The sequence below is a fragment of the Megalops cyprinoides genome, chromosome 11 (assembly GCF_013368585.1).
Source record: "Megalops cyprinoides isolate fMegCyp1 chromosome 11, fMegCyp1.pri, whole genome shotgun sequence".
Classification (NCBI taxonomy): Eukaryota; Metazoa; Chordata; class Actinopteri; order Elopiformes; family Megalopidae; genus Megalops; species Megalops cyprinoides.
This window is the reverse complement of record NC_050593.1, coordinates 17,341,608-17,356,692: the sequence shown is the minus strand read 5'-3', so window position 1 is coordinate 17,356,692 and position 15,085 is coordinate 17,341,608. Positions and strand designations below refer to the sequence as shown.

The following is a 15,085-nucleotide window of genomic DNA, read 5'->3' as shown; positions in this document are numbered from 1 at the left end:
CTCATTTGACCGGAACGGATACACTTATGTTCAATTGTACTGTAAGTTGCTCTGGATAAGAGAATCTGCTAAATGCAGGTAATGTAATGTAATACAAAAGATAAGTCAGTGACAGTGCTGTAACAGTAGTGTGGTATATGCAGGATAGGTCAGAGACCGTACAGCAGCACTGCTCTGGCCTGACAGCCAAAGACATGTGTGAGTCTATATCAGAGGTCACCGCAGTACCTGGGCTCTCCCTCCTGCTCGGGAGCTTCCTCCTCTTCCTCTTCACTCCCACTGTACTCATATTCTGTCTCATCTGCAGGGAACAAACAAGATCCCAGGTAACATTCCTGTTGCATAACAGAGTGCACAACACAGGCATAGTCCTTGTGACCTGGAATAGCTGTGTGGTGCCTAAACCCCCACACAATGGCTTGAGCTCTTCAGGAAAAAACACATAGGTCAGGCATAGGTCTCCTCAGGTCAGACCAGTACAACAAAACAAGCATGTTGAACTCTAACACACTGAGACAACCTCTACGACAGTACTGCTTCAGCAGTGTAGGTTTCCTTACATCTACAAGTAAATGATGAAAATATACATATCCCTGTTGAGTTTTGGGGTTTTGGAGCATACATCAAGAATGTTTTCTAGAGATCAGAATAATAATGAGAAAAATATTTATGAAAATATTTTTTTCATAACGTTTAGCTTCATAACTTTTATAACATTTCAAATACATTCACAATCCAGTTCATTTTTCACCATAGAAGTTGTATGTCGTCCTTCACAGATAATCCAATTAAAATTCCAATGAAGCTGTCTATTGACAGTTTGGCTTTATCAACAGCATGGCATTGAAAACACTGTAGTGTTGTGGGAAATAAGACAGCAAATACAAAATATAACATGTATTTTTATTTCTCTCAACTGACAGATCCACATCAACCTGGACCACACCATAGCTCACCCCCATAGTGAGTCTGAGTGAAATATTCATAATTATGTTCCTTAGGCGTTACAGCTCTACATCCGCCAGATGTTTAGTCAGCACAGAGGCTTCTTTCAGTCAGGATAAGTAGCTAACCGCCAAACACCTCTTTTAGGTGTGGTCAGTGTAGTCTCTGATCTGAACGTGTACGATCATGTAACGCTCACCTTTCTCCCCTCTCTTCTTGCGGGTGCGGTCGATGTGGTCCTTGAGCTGGATGCGGACCTGCCTCTCGTTGGGCTGGTCCCGGATGAAGGGGTGCTTCAGCAGCTGCTCTGTGGGGGGGCGCTGGGTGTAGTTCTTCACCAGGCAGCTCTCGATGAAGCTGAAGAACTTCTTGGACCTGAGGAAGAATGCAGCCGGACAAAAATACAGTAATGCAGCAAGGAGAGGGTTACAGACAGGAGTCTGCAGCCAGTCTGAGACAGACAGAGGCAGGGAAGGGCCTGCATATTAAGCGTAACTTACTGCACACAACCAACCAGCTCAGCGCCAGGGCTGGGAGAGGAGTGTACATAAGTCTTCTGGATGGCCATATTAGTAGGAAATGGTCTCTAAGCTTACAGCAGAGGCTGATTTGGACTCCTAGGATATCAGGTTCTCTCTATGTGCATCTATCCATAACTGATGCTGTAAAGGACATTTAAATGCACTGCAAATTAAGACTTACATTTGTACACTTACACTACAGATGTTAGACTCAAACATTTGCATCTTTGTGCAATTTCCTACCACACCTGGGGCATGCATTTTTGGACAACAAAAAGGCATGGCACAACAGTGCTATTTTTTAATACAGTGAGGTACTCAATTTGTTTGTTCTTAAGCCCAGGAGAGCCAAGTAAAGAAGGTGTTTTTATAAAATAAAATACTACAGCCAAAAAATCTTATGTTGTACAGTCTTGCATCATAAGCAGTTCAGACATGGAACACTTGTGTTGTGTGGCAAATACAGACATAATGAAAATTATTTGCTATAATATTCTGAGGCCATCCAAGACATGGTCAAACTGGTTGCTGAGGAGCTGAGCAGTGACTCTTAGTTATATAATATCTGGTGTTATGTCCTTGCCATTACCTCATTTCATTTTTAGCACTTACATTGCCTTCACAGACGCCTGAATGCTTAAACCATCACTACTTTGTGCAAGTCATGACATCCCTGCCCTGGAAACTTTCTAATGGAATGCCCCCCTCATAGCACGCCTGAGCTCACCAAGCTGCCTCTCTGGCAATCAAACTGTCTCTGGTCTGTCTCAAGCAGAAGCAACGAGCTGATCAATATTCCATGCTATTACACTGTTAACATTCCACTGTTTTCTATTGGTTACTTGACCACCTTTTTCCACGGTCAGGGAATAATTTTCCAGTTTTTCCCCCAATTAGCTGTGGGTTTTCATGTTTTTTCGATTCACTGTTCAATGTTCAGTGATTTCTGATTGTTCAATAGCAGAATTGCACTAGACAAATAACAGCTGATTGATTGATTAACTTGTTACTACATACCATTTCTTGGACTTGAGTCTTGGTGGAGGGTTTCTGGGGATGAGGAAAAGTGCTCGCATTGGATGCATATCACACAGAGCTGGAAGACAGATGCAAGGACACAGATCAGCAGGAGTCCACATGACCAGAGACTGCAGACTCAGCCTCAATTTTCCTCTTATTTTGCACACATCACTATCATTGTGAATCAACAGCTTGCCACTGTACATCAGAACAACCATAAACTGGAATTAAAGCACCATACATTTAATTAAAGTAGTAATAATATTATTAAATATAATAATTTAATATTAATTAATATACAATATATGATTTCACATAGTTGGAAAGCACTTTGAATTCGCTAAGAAATGAATCAGAAAGTCCATATGTTCATTTCAAAAACAGGCAGGTATGGAGATAAATTGGTTAGGAATTAAAAGCAAGTTTAAACAGGTATTTTTAAAGGGACTTAAAAAGTGTGGCCCTAATGTTCTTCAGCATATAAAATCATGAGAAACTGTTGTTAGATAGGGAATCAGTATCTCAGAGACATACTTGTGCTTACACCATGTTATTCCTTAAAAGTAATCATTTTTTCGAAAAGTGAAACCGGAAGTAATTTGTGTTGTTTGTTCTGAGTAACAGTCTGGCAGCATCATTTTGTACAATCTGTGAGTGGCATGACAATTTAGACAGTGGTGATGTAAATTAAAGAACTACAACACCTGTCACCTTGTTTATTTAGGTTTAATGCAAGCTTTTTAGAAGATGAAAGCACTATTCACCAATTGTGGTGTACTGTACATAGCCATGTTTAGTTTTACTTGCATGAATACTTGCTATTTAGGAGTATATAACAGCGTGTCAGACCACAGGTGAACTAGCAGGCCAAACTGATGCATTGGGCAGACAGGGGTCATAAAACATTCAAGAGAAGGACTTCAACAGGAGGAGCCACCTGTATATGGCAGTCTGCTCTCTCCACAGGGAGAGGTGACATACCTGAGCTACATGAGGAGAGGAACACAGAACACACAGAACAGAGGACCAGAAAAGGGAAGGCAGAGGAGAACAGGGGATGGAGTTAGGGAGGGAGAGAGAAGAGAGGGGAGTATATGAGAGAGGAGAGCTGAGAGGAAAGGGGAAGCGTTAAGGAGGTCTGAGACAAACAGCTGAATGCCACTTACGAGGGGCCCCTTCGGCCATTTCGATGGCTGTTATCCCACAGGACCATAAGTCACTCTGCAAGAGGAGAGCTACAGTGAGACAGTGTAATGCACAGAGCACAGTGTGGTACCAGCTAATGGTGTTCTCAAAGCCCTAAAACATCAGTATACTGTATGACCTAATGGCATTTCTTAAACCCCTCACAAAACCAGTAGTATTGCTAAACTTACCATGAGACAGGTTTCCTGAAACACAGTTTTCTCAAACTAATGGACATCACTGGGTTCCAAAATATTTATGCTGTTAAAAGTTATTTATACACTGTGATTTAATGGTTCATTACCTGTAGAACATGGGTGAAAAAGCAAAATGTTAACGCTGATCATTACTGTAGTTGTAAGTGCATTAGTGAGTAAAGTACAGTGTATATTCAGAGGTGTACCAGTCTGTAAGATTGCAGGTGGGGGCGGTCTTGCACTATAATCACAGGTGTACCACTGTGTAAACATTCTAACCAAATAGTCACAGGTGTACCATTGCGAATACAGTCTTACTGTATGGTCATATGTGAGGACAGTCTTACTCTATAATCATAGGTGGCGTCTGGGTTCTCGTCACAGGCGATGACCTCGGGGGCCATCCAGTAAGGTGTCCCAATGAAGGTGTTCCTTCGGCCCACTGTCCTGTCCAGCTGGGCGCTCACACCAAAATCCACTACAGGACATAACCAGAACAGACTAGGTTAAACCTGCTTCATTCAACACAGCAAGTTAGCTGGCCAGCCTTTGTAACATTTCATGCTACATGCTTTCATCACACCTTTATTGACCTCTTATTTAAATAATGCGTACAAGACTGTGTTAACAATACATTCAAATAAAATGCTTTCAAATGTTCAAAAACACCAAGCTCCTGTGTTTTATACCAGGACCATAAAGCCTTTTGTCACAGGCGTGTGTACATTTGCTCCAGCAGGGCCCCCATCAGAGAAGACACTTGGATTCTGCCACTCACCTAGCTTGACCTCTGCATTCTCTGTCAAGAGGACGTTCTGGCCCTTGATGTCACGGTGGATGACATGGTGGGCGTGCAAGTGGGCCAGTCCCTGAACAGAAGAACAACCAATGACATGACATTGGCATCTGCGAATCCTTTATCAGCCCTTTACCCATATTTACAGGGGAGGAAAGTGCTCATTACAGCACAAGGAGTATCACTACAACTCCATGAAGAGTTCTGCCATCGACACAGAACATGGGCACTACTAGGAAATTATAATACTGTTTTGGGTAGAGTTTCTGGTCTCCCAGGAGTTGAGTTTCTTTAACTTCGCACTTCAACAGAAAAAGGTTTCCAGGGTATAGTGTGAGAGTTCAGAGTAGAGCAGAGGGGAGGGAGAGCAGAGGCGAAGTGAGTACAGGACTGGGGAGAAGAAGGAAAAAGGAAACCAACTCTGAGGATCTCTCTGGAGATGTAGGCAATCCAGTCCTCCTTCAGCGTGTTCCCCTTGGTGTTCTTCACCAGGTCTGTGATGGAGCCTGCCCCACAGAATTCCATCACCAGCTGGAGAGAGAGAGAGGGGCAGAGTCACGAACACATGCTCACAGGAACACACCTCAAACAAACTCTGAACTATGAGCTGGGGTCACAGCAGTCACAATGCTATAAAAGCCGTGGTGGGTCTTCAAAGGTATGAATCGAGGGTGATTGGCACTGCAGAGTAAAATGAGGTACCCAGGGAGTCGGGGTGAGTGAGGGGGAGGTTATAGAAACACAGCCCCTTAATCACTTTTTCCCTCTTTTCTAAAGAAGGATCTAAATCTCCCAGAGGAAAAAAAAATATCACAGAGTCTGGAAAAGGCCATTAAATGTAATACAAGCCCAGGAAACACACCACCGTGGAGAATGATTGAAGACTGGAGCAATTGGGCAGCAGTGCGAGGAGGGTGCAGCGGGGCAGGGGGATGCAGACCAGTCTCTTCTGAACAGCCAAGCCTTCAACAAACCTGGATGGGGTCGGAGAGGTACACACTACACACTCACCCACAGCTGGTCATCGTGCCCAGGGGGGCTCTTTTTGATGAAAGCACCATAGTAGGTGGCAATGTTTCTGTGATGGGAGTACTTCTTGAGCATATTAATCTCCAGTTTGATTTCCTCCTCTTCATCCTGACAAAACACACAAAATGAGAAAGAGGACAAAAGAGCGAGTTAGTAAAATACTGCCTCAGTCAGAGACAAAGTGCTTCCAGAGATCGGCAATGATAATAATAAAATATCACCCTCTTTACAAAGTCTAACAAGCTCCACTAAAACGCAGCCTTAAGGCAATGGGACTGATAACACTCATTAGGAGCTTAGAAAACACATGTTCTTCATTTTACTGTTCAAAAAAAAAAAAAACTTAATATTCAGAAATTGTTTAAGCTTCCATTTGTAATGAGCTGCTAGCTTAAGGCTCAATGGCCCATGGATCGCCAATGTTTGCATATTGCTAACTACAACTTATATTGCCAAAGGGAAAACAGTTTACAGTACAATCTGTAATCCATTTAGCCATATAAGACATAATACCCTGTACTGGGTTTTGCTCAATTTGATGCACAATGTTTGAAATTCAGGCAAAGATAAATAATTGAATAGTCTAAAACATATAAATAATTGTAAAGTAAATATAAAGCCATTAAAAGCGAAAGAAAAAAAGAGGAAGAAGAACTAGTAGAAGTAGATGGAGAAGTAGAGAAAGAAGTGATAAAGCTGTAGCAGAAGTGAAAGAAGGGTAAGTTGGAGCTCTGTTGTAGCTGAACCAAATTCACTTACCTACACCCATCTTTGTCTAATACTTAATACCAAAGCAATTACTCCGCAACACTCTCTACAATTACTGCTATGATACAGTGTGGTTGTGAATTTCTGCAACATTTTCATATTCTGGACTGGACAGCATCATGTGTCCGTATTGATTTGTTCCACATTCTAAACAGTGCAGATATTTAATTATAGAGGACAGTCTGGAAGCTGGGAAAAGGCCATAGAGAGAGGCAGGTCATTCCTGGATATAATGTGGATGTAAGTGACCACCATGTATGGACACATACCTTTCTGCACTACAGGGGTAAAACCAGGTTAGCCGGACCTGACCTAGTACAGCACAAATGTTATTCCACTGCATTACCCACAACCAGAGCTTTAACTCATGAAGCTACACTCAGGGCTGGCGTCCGCCCAGACTGAGACAACTGGTTGGACTTTGTCTGCAGTCCAGGCGTGAGGTCTTCCCAAAACAACAGGGCTCATATTACTTTATCTATCCCTGGCTGTTTGCTGTTTACTGACAGCAGCATGCTTATCATCTCGGGTTTTAGCAGATTTTAGCACTGACCATGACAGCAGTAACTTTGTTATGCAACTTTATCACTCTGACACCCCAGCTCCAATGCAAGCAGGCTAGCATCTGCAGTGTTAACCCGCTGAGCTGGCCCAGGTAAGAGCAAAAAATAAAACCACCTAGAACCTGAACTTAGCAAACCAGCCTGGCTCCAGCTCTACAATGGAAATGGTGTACCAGACTGCTGCGATCCCTGGACTTCTCTCTGGACAGTGAGAAGGATGGAGCTATAGTCTGAGAAGATTATAAAAGGTCACAAGCTGCCCCTCATCAATAAAAACTCTATGTCAAGGGAATGAGCCATACTGTCAAGACAATGCTAAATGAACTCCAAGAAATTAAATGGTTTCCATTATATGCTCAAGAAACTGTTTTCTTGCACAGATTCCCCATGAAGCCAACTCCACAAGGACGCGGGGTATATTATACCACTATACTGAATGGAGCATAAGAGTCTGGATACCCACAATATACTATATACTTATTTAACAGGCAGCAATTTCACTGGTGAGAGTCTGACAGCTGGTTTATATGCAGAGACACAAAACCTGGGTCTGGTTTCCTCCCGTCCATATGCTCCATATACAGAGAAGAGTACAATGCAAGCAGAGAGGCTGGGCTAAAAATAAAGCCGCTTGCAACGGGGGAGTGATGACCCGCTCCGGGGTGACGTCACCGTCCCTCCCTCTCCAGGCCTGGACTGGGCTCCCGCAGCTGTTTGGATTTGTTATTCACAGCCACGGAGCCTTGGGGAAACAAACGGCCGCCTCATCATCGCGGTATCACATGGCGGGAGGACGGCCCGCGCCGTCCTCGGTCCCTGAGACACAATTGTCAGGCGCCTCATGTAGGCCAAAGGGCAGAAAGCGGCTCTAAGCACTTCCTTCAGCTCAGCACGTGAGTCCGTGCAGACCAGCACGGCTTGGAGGAAATCTAGCCTCTACAAAAAAGCCTACTGAGAATTTAAAACCTAATGCTACTTTTCCTCCAAAAGCTCATGCTCGACGGGTTTACTTTATAAAGCCGCTACAGAAAGAGAATGGCCCTGGATAATGGCATCTGGCTACTAAATGAATAACTCTTATTAAGTAACATCACACACATGGCAGCTTCAGCAGCTCCAGACAGACTGCAGAGCCCGGCTTCACTCTGCTGCCTGTGACACAATCTGATTATCTGAGATAGTCGGTGCTCAGGGGAAATTGAAGGCATTTAAACATGGAGGAGAGCACGGCTTCCTCCACCCCATGTCCCTCCCTCATTTAATGTGGCTGTACTTCTCAAGCACTGCAAAGGAAAAAAAAAAAAACTCATCTTTCCTTCCATCCTCTCATCCCCTCTCTCTCTCCCTGTGACAGGCACAATGCTATAGACTGGAATATCTAGCACAGGAAGGAGAATCTGGGTCAGAGCGCACATGCTGACAGGAGACTGTGGAAAGTCTGGACCGCATGTGACCCGCGCTGCAGTTCATCCCATAATTACTGTTCCTTGGAGGTTCTTCACCTACGCAACAGCCCAATTAAACCAAACGTTTGGCCTGTGCCACAACACTCACCTGCAGAGCCCTGTGAGCTCTTCTCTACCACAAATTACAAGGAACCCCAGCTGAGTAACAGGTAACAGAATGTGTATGGTATTGTTACAGAGTCTGTCCATAAAGGAACTTGCTGAACAATCAACACTGATTAATTAGGATAGCTGCACTAATAACCCTAAAAGTACTGCATGTATATGAATGAATCCTGAATGACATCACATTGTCAAGACTAAAACAAAGAGGCATCCTAGGTTTTGCTGTACCACACTGAGACAAAATCTTCAGGGGTCTGTTAAGCCACACCCAATAATAAATGTAACCTCCATCCAGTTTCACTGGAATAAAGCCCTGATGGGAGTTTCAGGAGGTCACAAAAACATTTCTCAGGAATCACAATGCACTCAATGTCCTGTAATGTACTTTGCTTCCCCTTTTAATGGATAACGAGAGAGTCCGCTCTACAAGACAAACTGCCTCTAGCCACACAGTGAGACAACAGCAGTTCTAAGAGGGGGCCTTGTACTGAAGGTCTGAGTCCACAGAGCCACCTACAGGAAGACTGTGTGCACTACATCCTGGAGCTCTTATTTTTCAAAAATAAACAAAACGCAGACTTTTCTGGAGAACATCCCGAAGAACCCCAAATATTTACTTTAAAAGCTGATGAACTGGGGAAAAGGAAAAAAAAACCCTGCTAGTATTTCTTGACTGAAAATAAATTGAATGTATAAAATGAAATATATGTCTCTCCAGCAGGATTAAAGAATGCACTTCAAAGCCAACAACAGTACACAATACACGCTGGTAGCCAATATATGCAGGAGACATGACTATACTGTGAGTTTGGGCTTCTCTGAGGTGCTCTCCCTAAATATGTTGTAATGAATGAGTGAGCTATTAGAGGAACAGGTGAGCCCAGCAGGTAGAGGCATGCATCATCTAGACAGACACGCGATCTACTCAGCAACAAGCTGTCATCAGAGCGGACCAACAGGTCCAGGCACCTCTCCAGGAGGTATTGCCATTGGAAACAGGGTGGTGGTGACAAATCAAGTCTCGCACACCCCCAGGAGGAAAGAGTGGTGCAGTGTCCATGGTGCCAGTGCTCCACATCACACACGTGCTTCACAAACGGTGAGGGGGAGGGAATGCAGCAAGCCCCAGCACGGTGACCATTCACATTTAACCCAAGTCGGGCCTCACAAACTGCATCCACCCTCAGACCTACTAAGAATTTCCTCTTAGTATGGTCTACCTCAAATACAAAATCACTGCATTTACAAGTCTATGTAAAGTGTTTCCTCTATATGTCCCCTACACCACAGACCGCCCACAGGGCCACCCAAGCGTAGAGTAGAGGTAGGCTTGTGGCTTCTGGCTCTGTGTGGGTCACTAATGACAGAATTTATGTTTCTGTGCAGTTTTCATTTAAAAGTTCAGTCTTTTCTGAATGAAATATTGTTCAGTGCAACAAGTGACATTCAGGAGCTTGTTTCTACATCTCTATTCACATATTAAAAAATGATAATGTGGCCTTGCGTCCTGCCAGTCTGAACACACACCCTTGCACACATAATATCATATTGTTCCCATTAATGTTAGCCTTGTGGACGACCAGTGTGGACCAAAGTGGACAACCATTCAACCTTCAAAAGGACTGTATCCCTGCATTGGTTAAATGAAGGACCTTTAACCTGGATGTTCAAGAAAAACTGGTGACTTATTTTACAAATGATCTGCATACAACTAATGTTAAGAGTATGTAAATGTTAACCAGAATCACTAAGCAATTGTTTAACTGTACAAATCGGTTAATGATATATAAGATTATGCATAGGAAGTGCCATTGTATAAGGTATTGTGCTCAATTTAAAAAATCATATTCATCCCATATAGTATATTCTCTGTGCTATGTAGCTAGAAGTGAAATTTGCACTAAAAAGGTCAACTAAAAAAAAAAACAAAAACATTCATTCAGCTGACATTACTTGCTATTTTAGGATAGCAAATATTTATCTGGGTGGACCTAGGGGCTCAGGAAAGGGGGGTCTGCTCAGCAGCTACTGTGCAGCTCTGTCCCTAACCACAATATAGTGACTAGACGGCTAAAATACAGTTGTCAGGGGCTCTGGCTCAGTGACTCCCATATCAGGCCAAAACTGATATTTAGGGAAAAAAGTATATACTTAAGCACAGCTGTATCCCTTCCACTTTCGTGATAGTTCAACCTTGAAGGGCCTTTTCAAGCAAACTTCTCTTCAGAATTGGGTTTATGACTTCCCCATGTGTGGACACTGTATGGACCACTGGCCGTGATGTGACAGGAAGGAGAACGCCATGTTGTCCTGCTGGCCTTGCTGCTATACATGGAAAAAAAAAAAAACTTCCAACCATATCAGTGAGACATGTCTCATGTCTCATCACACCACTTCAATGCCAGATTTGGAACTGGGAACTGGAGGAGACTGAGGATGCAGGCAGTAAAGCCAGTGGCAGTGGCTGCAATTCAATGGGGAAATTAATGGGACCTCTGCATTCCAGGGACTGGCGGAGGCCAGCAAAAACCAACAAACAAAAAATAAAATAATAATAAAACAAAACTAATGATTATCATTTATTTATACAATTACCTGAAATGTATTACATGAAACTACAGACCCAGTTAGTCTAATAAAAGCTACTTGCATGGTCAAGGCCTTAATCAAGTATTGTCCCGCTGCATTCCACAACCTTACCTCCTCGCAGCGTTACTAAATTTTCCTACACAATTTATCCTCACTTATACTAAATATCTGATGAATTCTACCATGCATATCTACGCATGTAGAACTATCAGAGGGTTTGTTGTTTCATGTCAGTGGGTTGGGACCCTGGAGGGTTGGAAGGTGTATGGCATTAAGTCTGTAATCAATCTGGCTGCAATAACATATTTGACTGGGTAAGTTAAAAAGTTTTTCTCAGGTCATGAGGAGCTGAGGTCCTAAATAAACCTGAATATGGAATTTCAACTACCTGAATTGAGCTACCTATTTTAAAAGCTACACCTTTACCAGAGGGTGGTAAGAAAGAAGGTCAGTGAACCTCACTCTGCCTCCAGATTCTATACCTGTAGAGTCAACTACATGGGACTATTATGACTACGAAGGAAAAAAGAGCACACCAGGCAACTGCTTTTGAAAGATCATCTCATGAAAATGTATTCGGTGTGTGCAGACAGTATTGCAGAAGCATCAGATTCTTCGTGGTCGACATGGAGCACCGCACCCAAAGCCAACAAATAAGGTGACGCTCCCTTACCTCTGTGACGTCCATGACCTTGATGGCCGCCAGCTGCCCGGTTTTGACATGCCGCCCCTGCAGATAGAGAGAGAGAGTATTCAGGTGTTGTGCCTCCATCTGTGCTTAACACAACACAAGCAGAACTCTTATCTCATGGATATGTCCTGAGGTTGAATGCATTGAAGTCTACGGTAAGGAGCATCTAGGACTTGATGCAGCTGGAGAATCTCAAGCTATCTGCAGCATGAGCTGGCTTGTTTCAGCACTCCTTCCATCCCTATAGACACACCAACAGAATACACTTTGACAGGCACACATCAATTAAATACATGCCTAATTGATCTATCACACCTCCCCATCCCCCAAGTCCAGTTCACCCTGGCCAACACAGTTACCCGAATTAGATTAAATCCTGCTGCACGCAGCCCTAAATGGGCTTTAAGAGGCATCGTGCAGTACTAGCAGAGCACCTGCTCAAGTCCTAATCAATACCAGTGCTAGGCCTTAAAGACCATGAGAATGCATCACACTGGAGCAAAACTGTACTTTAAACATCATTCAATCCAATGGAAATGAGAAGAAACCCATCTTCCCAGTGTAGTGTGATGTGAAGTGGCTGTTTGTTTCCCCAAGTGAGCATCAATTTCCTCTTAGTATGACGTAAAGCAAACACAAAATTACTGCATTTACAAGTGTATGTATGTCTCCTCTATACGTCCCCTACACCACAGGCCGTCCATGGGACCACCCAAGTGTAGGGCAGAAGTAGGCTGTGGGTTCAGTCTCTGAGAGGATTACTACTCAAAGGCCTTATGTTTATGTACAGTTTATTTAAAACTCCAGTCTTTTTCTAAATGAAATATTGTTCAGTGCAACAAAACAATCTTCTGTATGTTGTTTTTACAGATCTGCTCACTCATTCACCTGACACTAATAATGTGACAATAATACAATGACACAAACACAGCAAATATCATTCACAGTGACACAAGACCAGGGAAAGACAGAAGAAAAGGACTTAGTGAAGTAAGTAAAAGAGAGGCCGCATACTGGACGTCACCCCTAATACCAGGCTTGGTTCATGAGAGAGGAGGCTGCAGCTCCTTCCCCTCTGAGCAGCGCTCAGCTGACCTGGAGGAATGCTGTCTTGCTGTGCACTTACATAGTTTATCTGTCATTGCCTCACTCTCACAAGGACTCTTGGCGCTCAATGAGCTGTTAAACACAGGTAAATAAACACAAATCCGTTGAAGTTTCGGTGCTTCATTCCCAATTATGATTGATATTCCGAACATGCCACAACAACACATGAGCCCCCCCCCCCCCCCGACATACTCCCCAGCTCCGAGGCAGACGTGTTGAGTGAAATGGCCACGGGGCTGCAGTAACTGAGCTATGAAAACATTCCCACACTTTGCCTCTCCGAGCTCCCTCCTACTGCCCTACCCTGCCTGGTAACGCAAACACCACCAGAAACCAGAGCCCCTGTTCCTTTACTGCTCCCTCTCATTAGAAAGGAAACCGTAGTCAAGCAGTTATAGCCCCTTTAAGTCAAATAAAACTGGGATTTCCCCCCACCCTTGTGGTGAATGGTGAGGCAGCCATGTGACTGCAGTCACTACATTGTTTGTGCTAATGACCATAACAGTTGTGAGCCACTCTCGGACAAAAGGTTTCTTCAAGACCTTGTAACTGCCGCATCCTGGTCAGTGCTGTTCCTCCCTGTCAGCTCAGGACACTTTCGTCAGCTTGTTTGTCCTGGTGCCAGAAAGGGTGAGGGCAGACCAGGTCCTTCTGAGGAACACCCGCGATAGATAGACAGTGAGTGGATGACGGGCACCAAGTGACTGGGGCCAGGCGATCACTGGATCACTGGTCACTGCAAAACATCATTTAGAATGACTGCTGAACTTCACAGGTTTTTTATAGCCTATATGTGCATCTTCCTCCCAACTTCTCTCTTTTCAAAGGCTGTCAGATGCTCCTGGTGCTGGCCTGCTTTGCCAGTTTATGCAATCAGCTGCCATCCGGTGGGGGGAAAAATCTTTCTGCCAACAGCCACTGACAAGCAGGGATTTCACGGAAGCTTGTGTAAGGAAAAGGACAGAATAAGAACCAGCTACACAGAGTGCTGCTGTCAGACACTCCCCTAACTGTGCCTGAGAGTCCACAGTGCCAGCAGGCACATGCAGGGTTAATGGGTGACGTCTCTTCCACAGAGAGAGAGAGCGCCAGCCCGGGGGATGGGTGTCTCCGCTCCGGTGTTAATCTGCCTGTGAACACGCCCCTCAGTGCCCGAGGATTGGGTTTCCTTTGTCTGATCCAAGCGTCCAAGCGGTCACCTGAGCTGGACTCCGCACCATGGCCCCATGAGGGGGGGAATTATTTGAGTGATGGGGGATTAACCCACTTCGGCACAGACAGAAAACAGGGGGTTAATTAGGTCATATGACGGCAGGACGCTGAGTTTTTTTCGTCATATGGAATATCGCCTTCGTGTTGAGGGCTGCTCTTCTGGGAGGTGCAATCCTGTCCTGTCCTCAGGTGGGGATTAAGTGAACCACAGGGCACAGAGACAGATTGCTACCCGAAAGACATGTGCCATTCTTATTACAGCAGGGTAGCATACGGTTATACGGTTTACTTAAGTTTTTAACACTAACAAGCTGTCAAGACAGGCAGATCCTAGAGAGGAGGGTGAGTTCCACAAACACACTCCATTAAACAATTAACTGTAGGGTCTGAGAAACTGGATATGAAAAAACACTAGATTCTGATGCTCTCTGCAGGGAGAGTCTATGGGTACAGTGATACATCTTTAAGAAGTAATCTCCTCCCATAACATACGCATCACAAAGTTAAGGAGAGAGAGGGAGATCCTGTGAATGAGGAAAACGTATTTGTAGCCTTAGAGGTCAGAAGCATGAGCCATATGGCACTTTGGTGTGGGTATCAGTTTCACAGAGCCTGCCAGCACGTGGGCCAGCCTTTCCCTGAGTCACTCCACCTCTCCTGCGTCAGTCTCCAAGGTAACAATTCACCAACCACTCTCATTTTAGTCTGCTATTCACACTCTCAAACTTCACAAGCAGGTAAAGGTGATTGAGAGGTAGCTGAGAAAATGCTCAGAGTCCAGAGAGCAGTTTGGATAACCTTCTTTAAACACAGAGCGATCGATGCAGTCAGAGATTTAAGACCTCTGCAGCATGCAGGAAACACAGCCAAGTTGGCCAGTGATTTATCCTC

General features: G+C 44.2%; 1 protein-coding gene across 12 annotated transcripts in view; it reads right to left on the bottom strand.

The window, feature by feature from the left end:
* LOC118785571 (mitogen-activated protein kinase kinase kinase kinase 4) overlaps nucleotides 1-15,085 on the bottom strand; it is a 75,529-nt gene that overhangs the window by 29,108 nt on the left and 31,336 nt on the right. For all 12 annotated transcript variants that reach the window (XM_036540346.1, XM_036540347.1, XM_036540348.1 and 9 more), the window contains exons 3-11: nucleotides 11,858-11,914; nucleotides 5,676-5,801; nucleotides 5,085-5,195; nucleotides 4,647-4,737; nucleotides 4,216-4,346; nucleotides 3,653-3,707; nucleotides 2,484-2,562; nucleotides 1,145-1,320; nucleotides 229-301 (exon numbers count right to left, since the gene is read on the bottom strand). In XM_036540346.1, coding sequence (XP_036396239.1) covers nucleotides 229-301; nucleotides 1,145-1,320; nucleotides 2,484-2,562; nucleotides 3,653-3,707; nucleotides 4,216-4,346; nucleotides 4,647-4,737; nucleotides 5,085-5,195; nucleotides 5,676-5,801; nucleotides 11,858-11,914 — 899 coding nt within the window. The remainder of the gene's footprint in view (nucleotides 1-228; nucleotides 302-1,144; nucleotides 1,321-2,483; nucleotides 2,563-3,652; nucleotides 3,708-4,215; nucleotides 4,347-4,646; nucleotides 4,738-5,084; nucleotides 5,196-5,675; nucleotides 5,802-11,857; nucleotides 11,915-15,085) is intronic.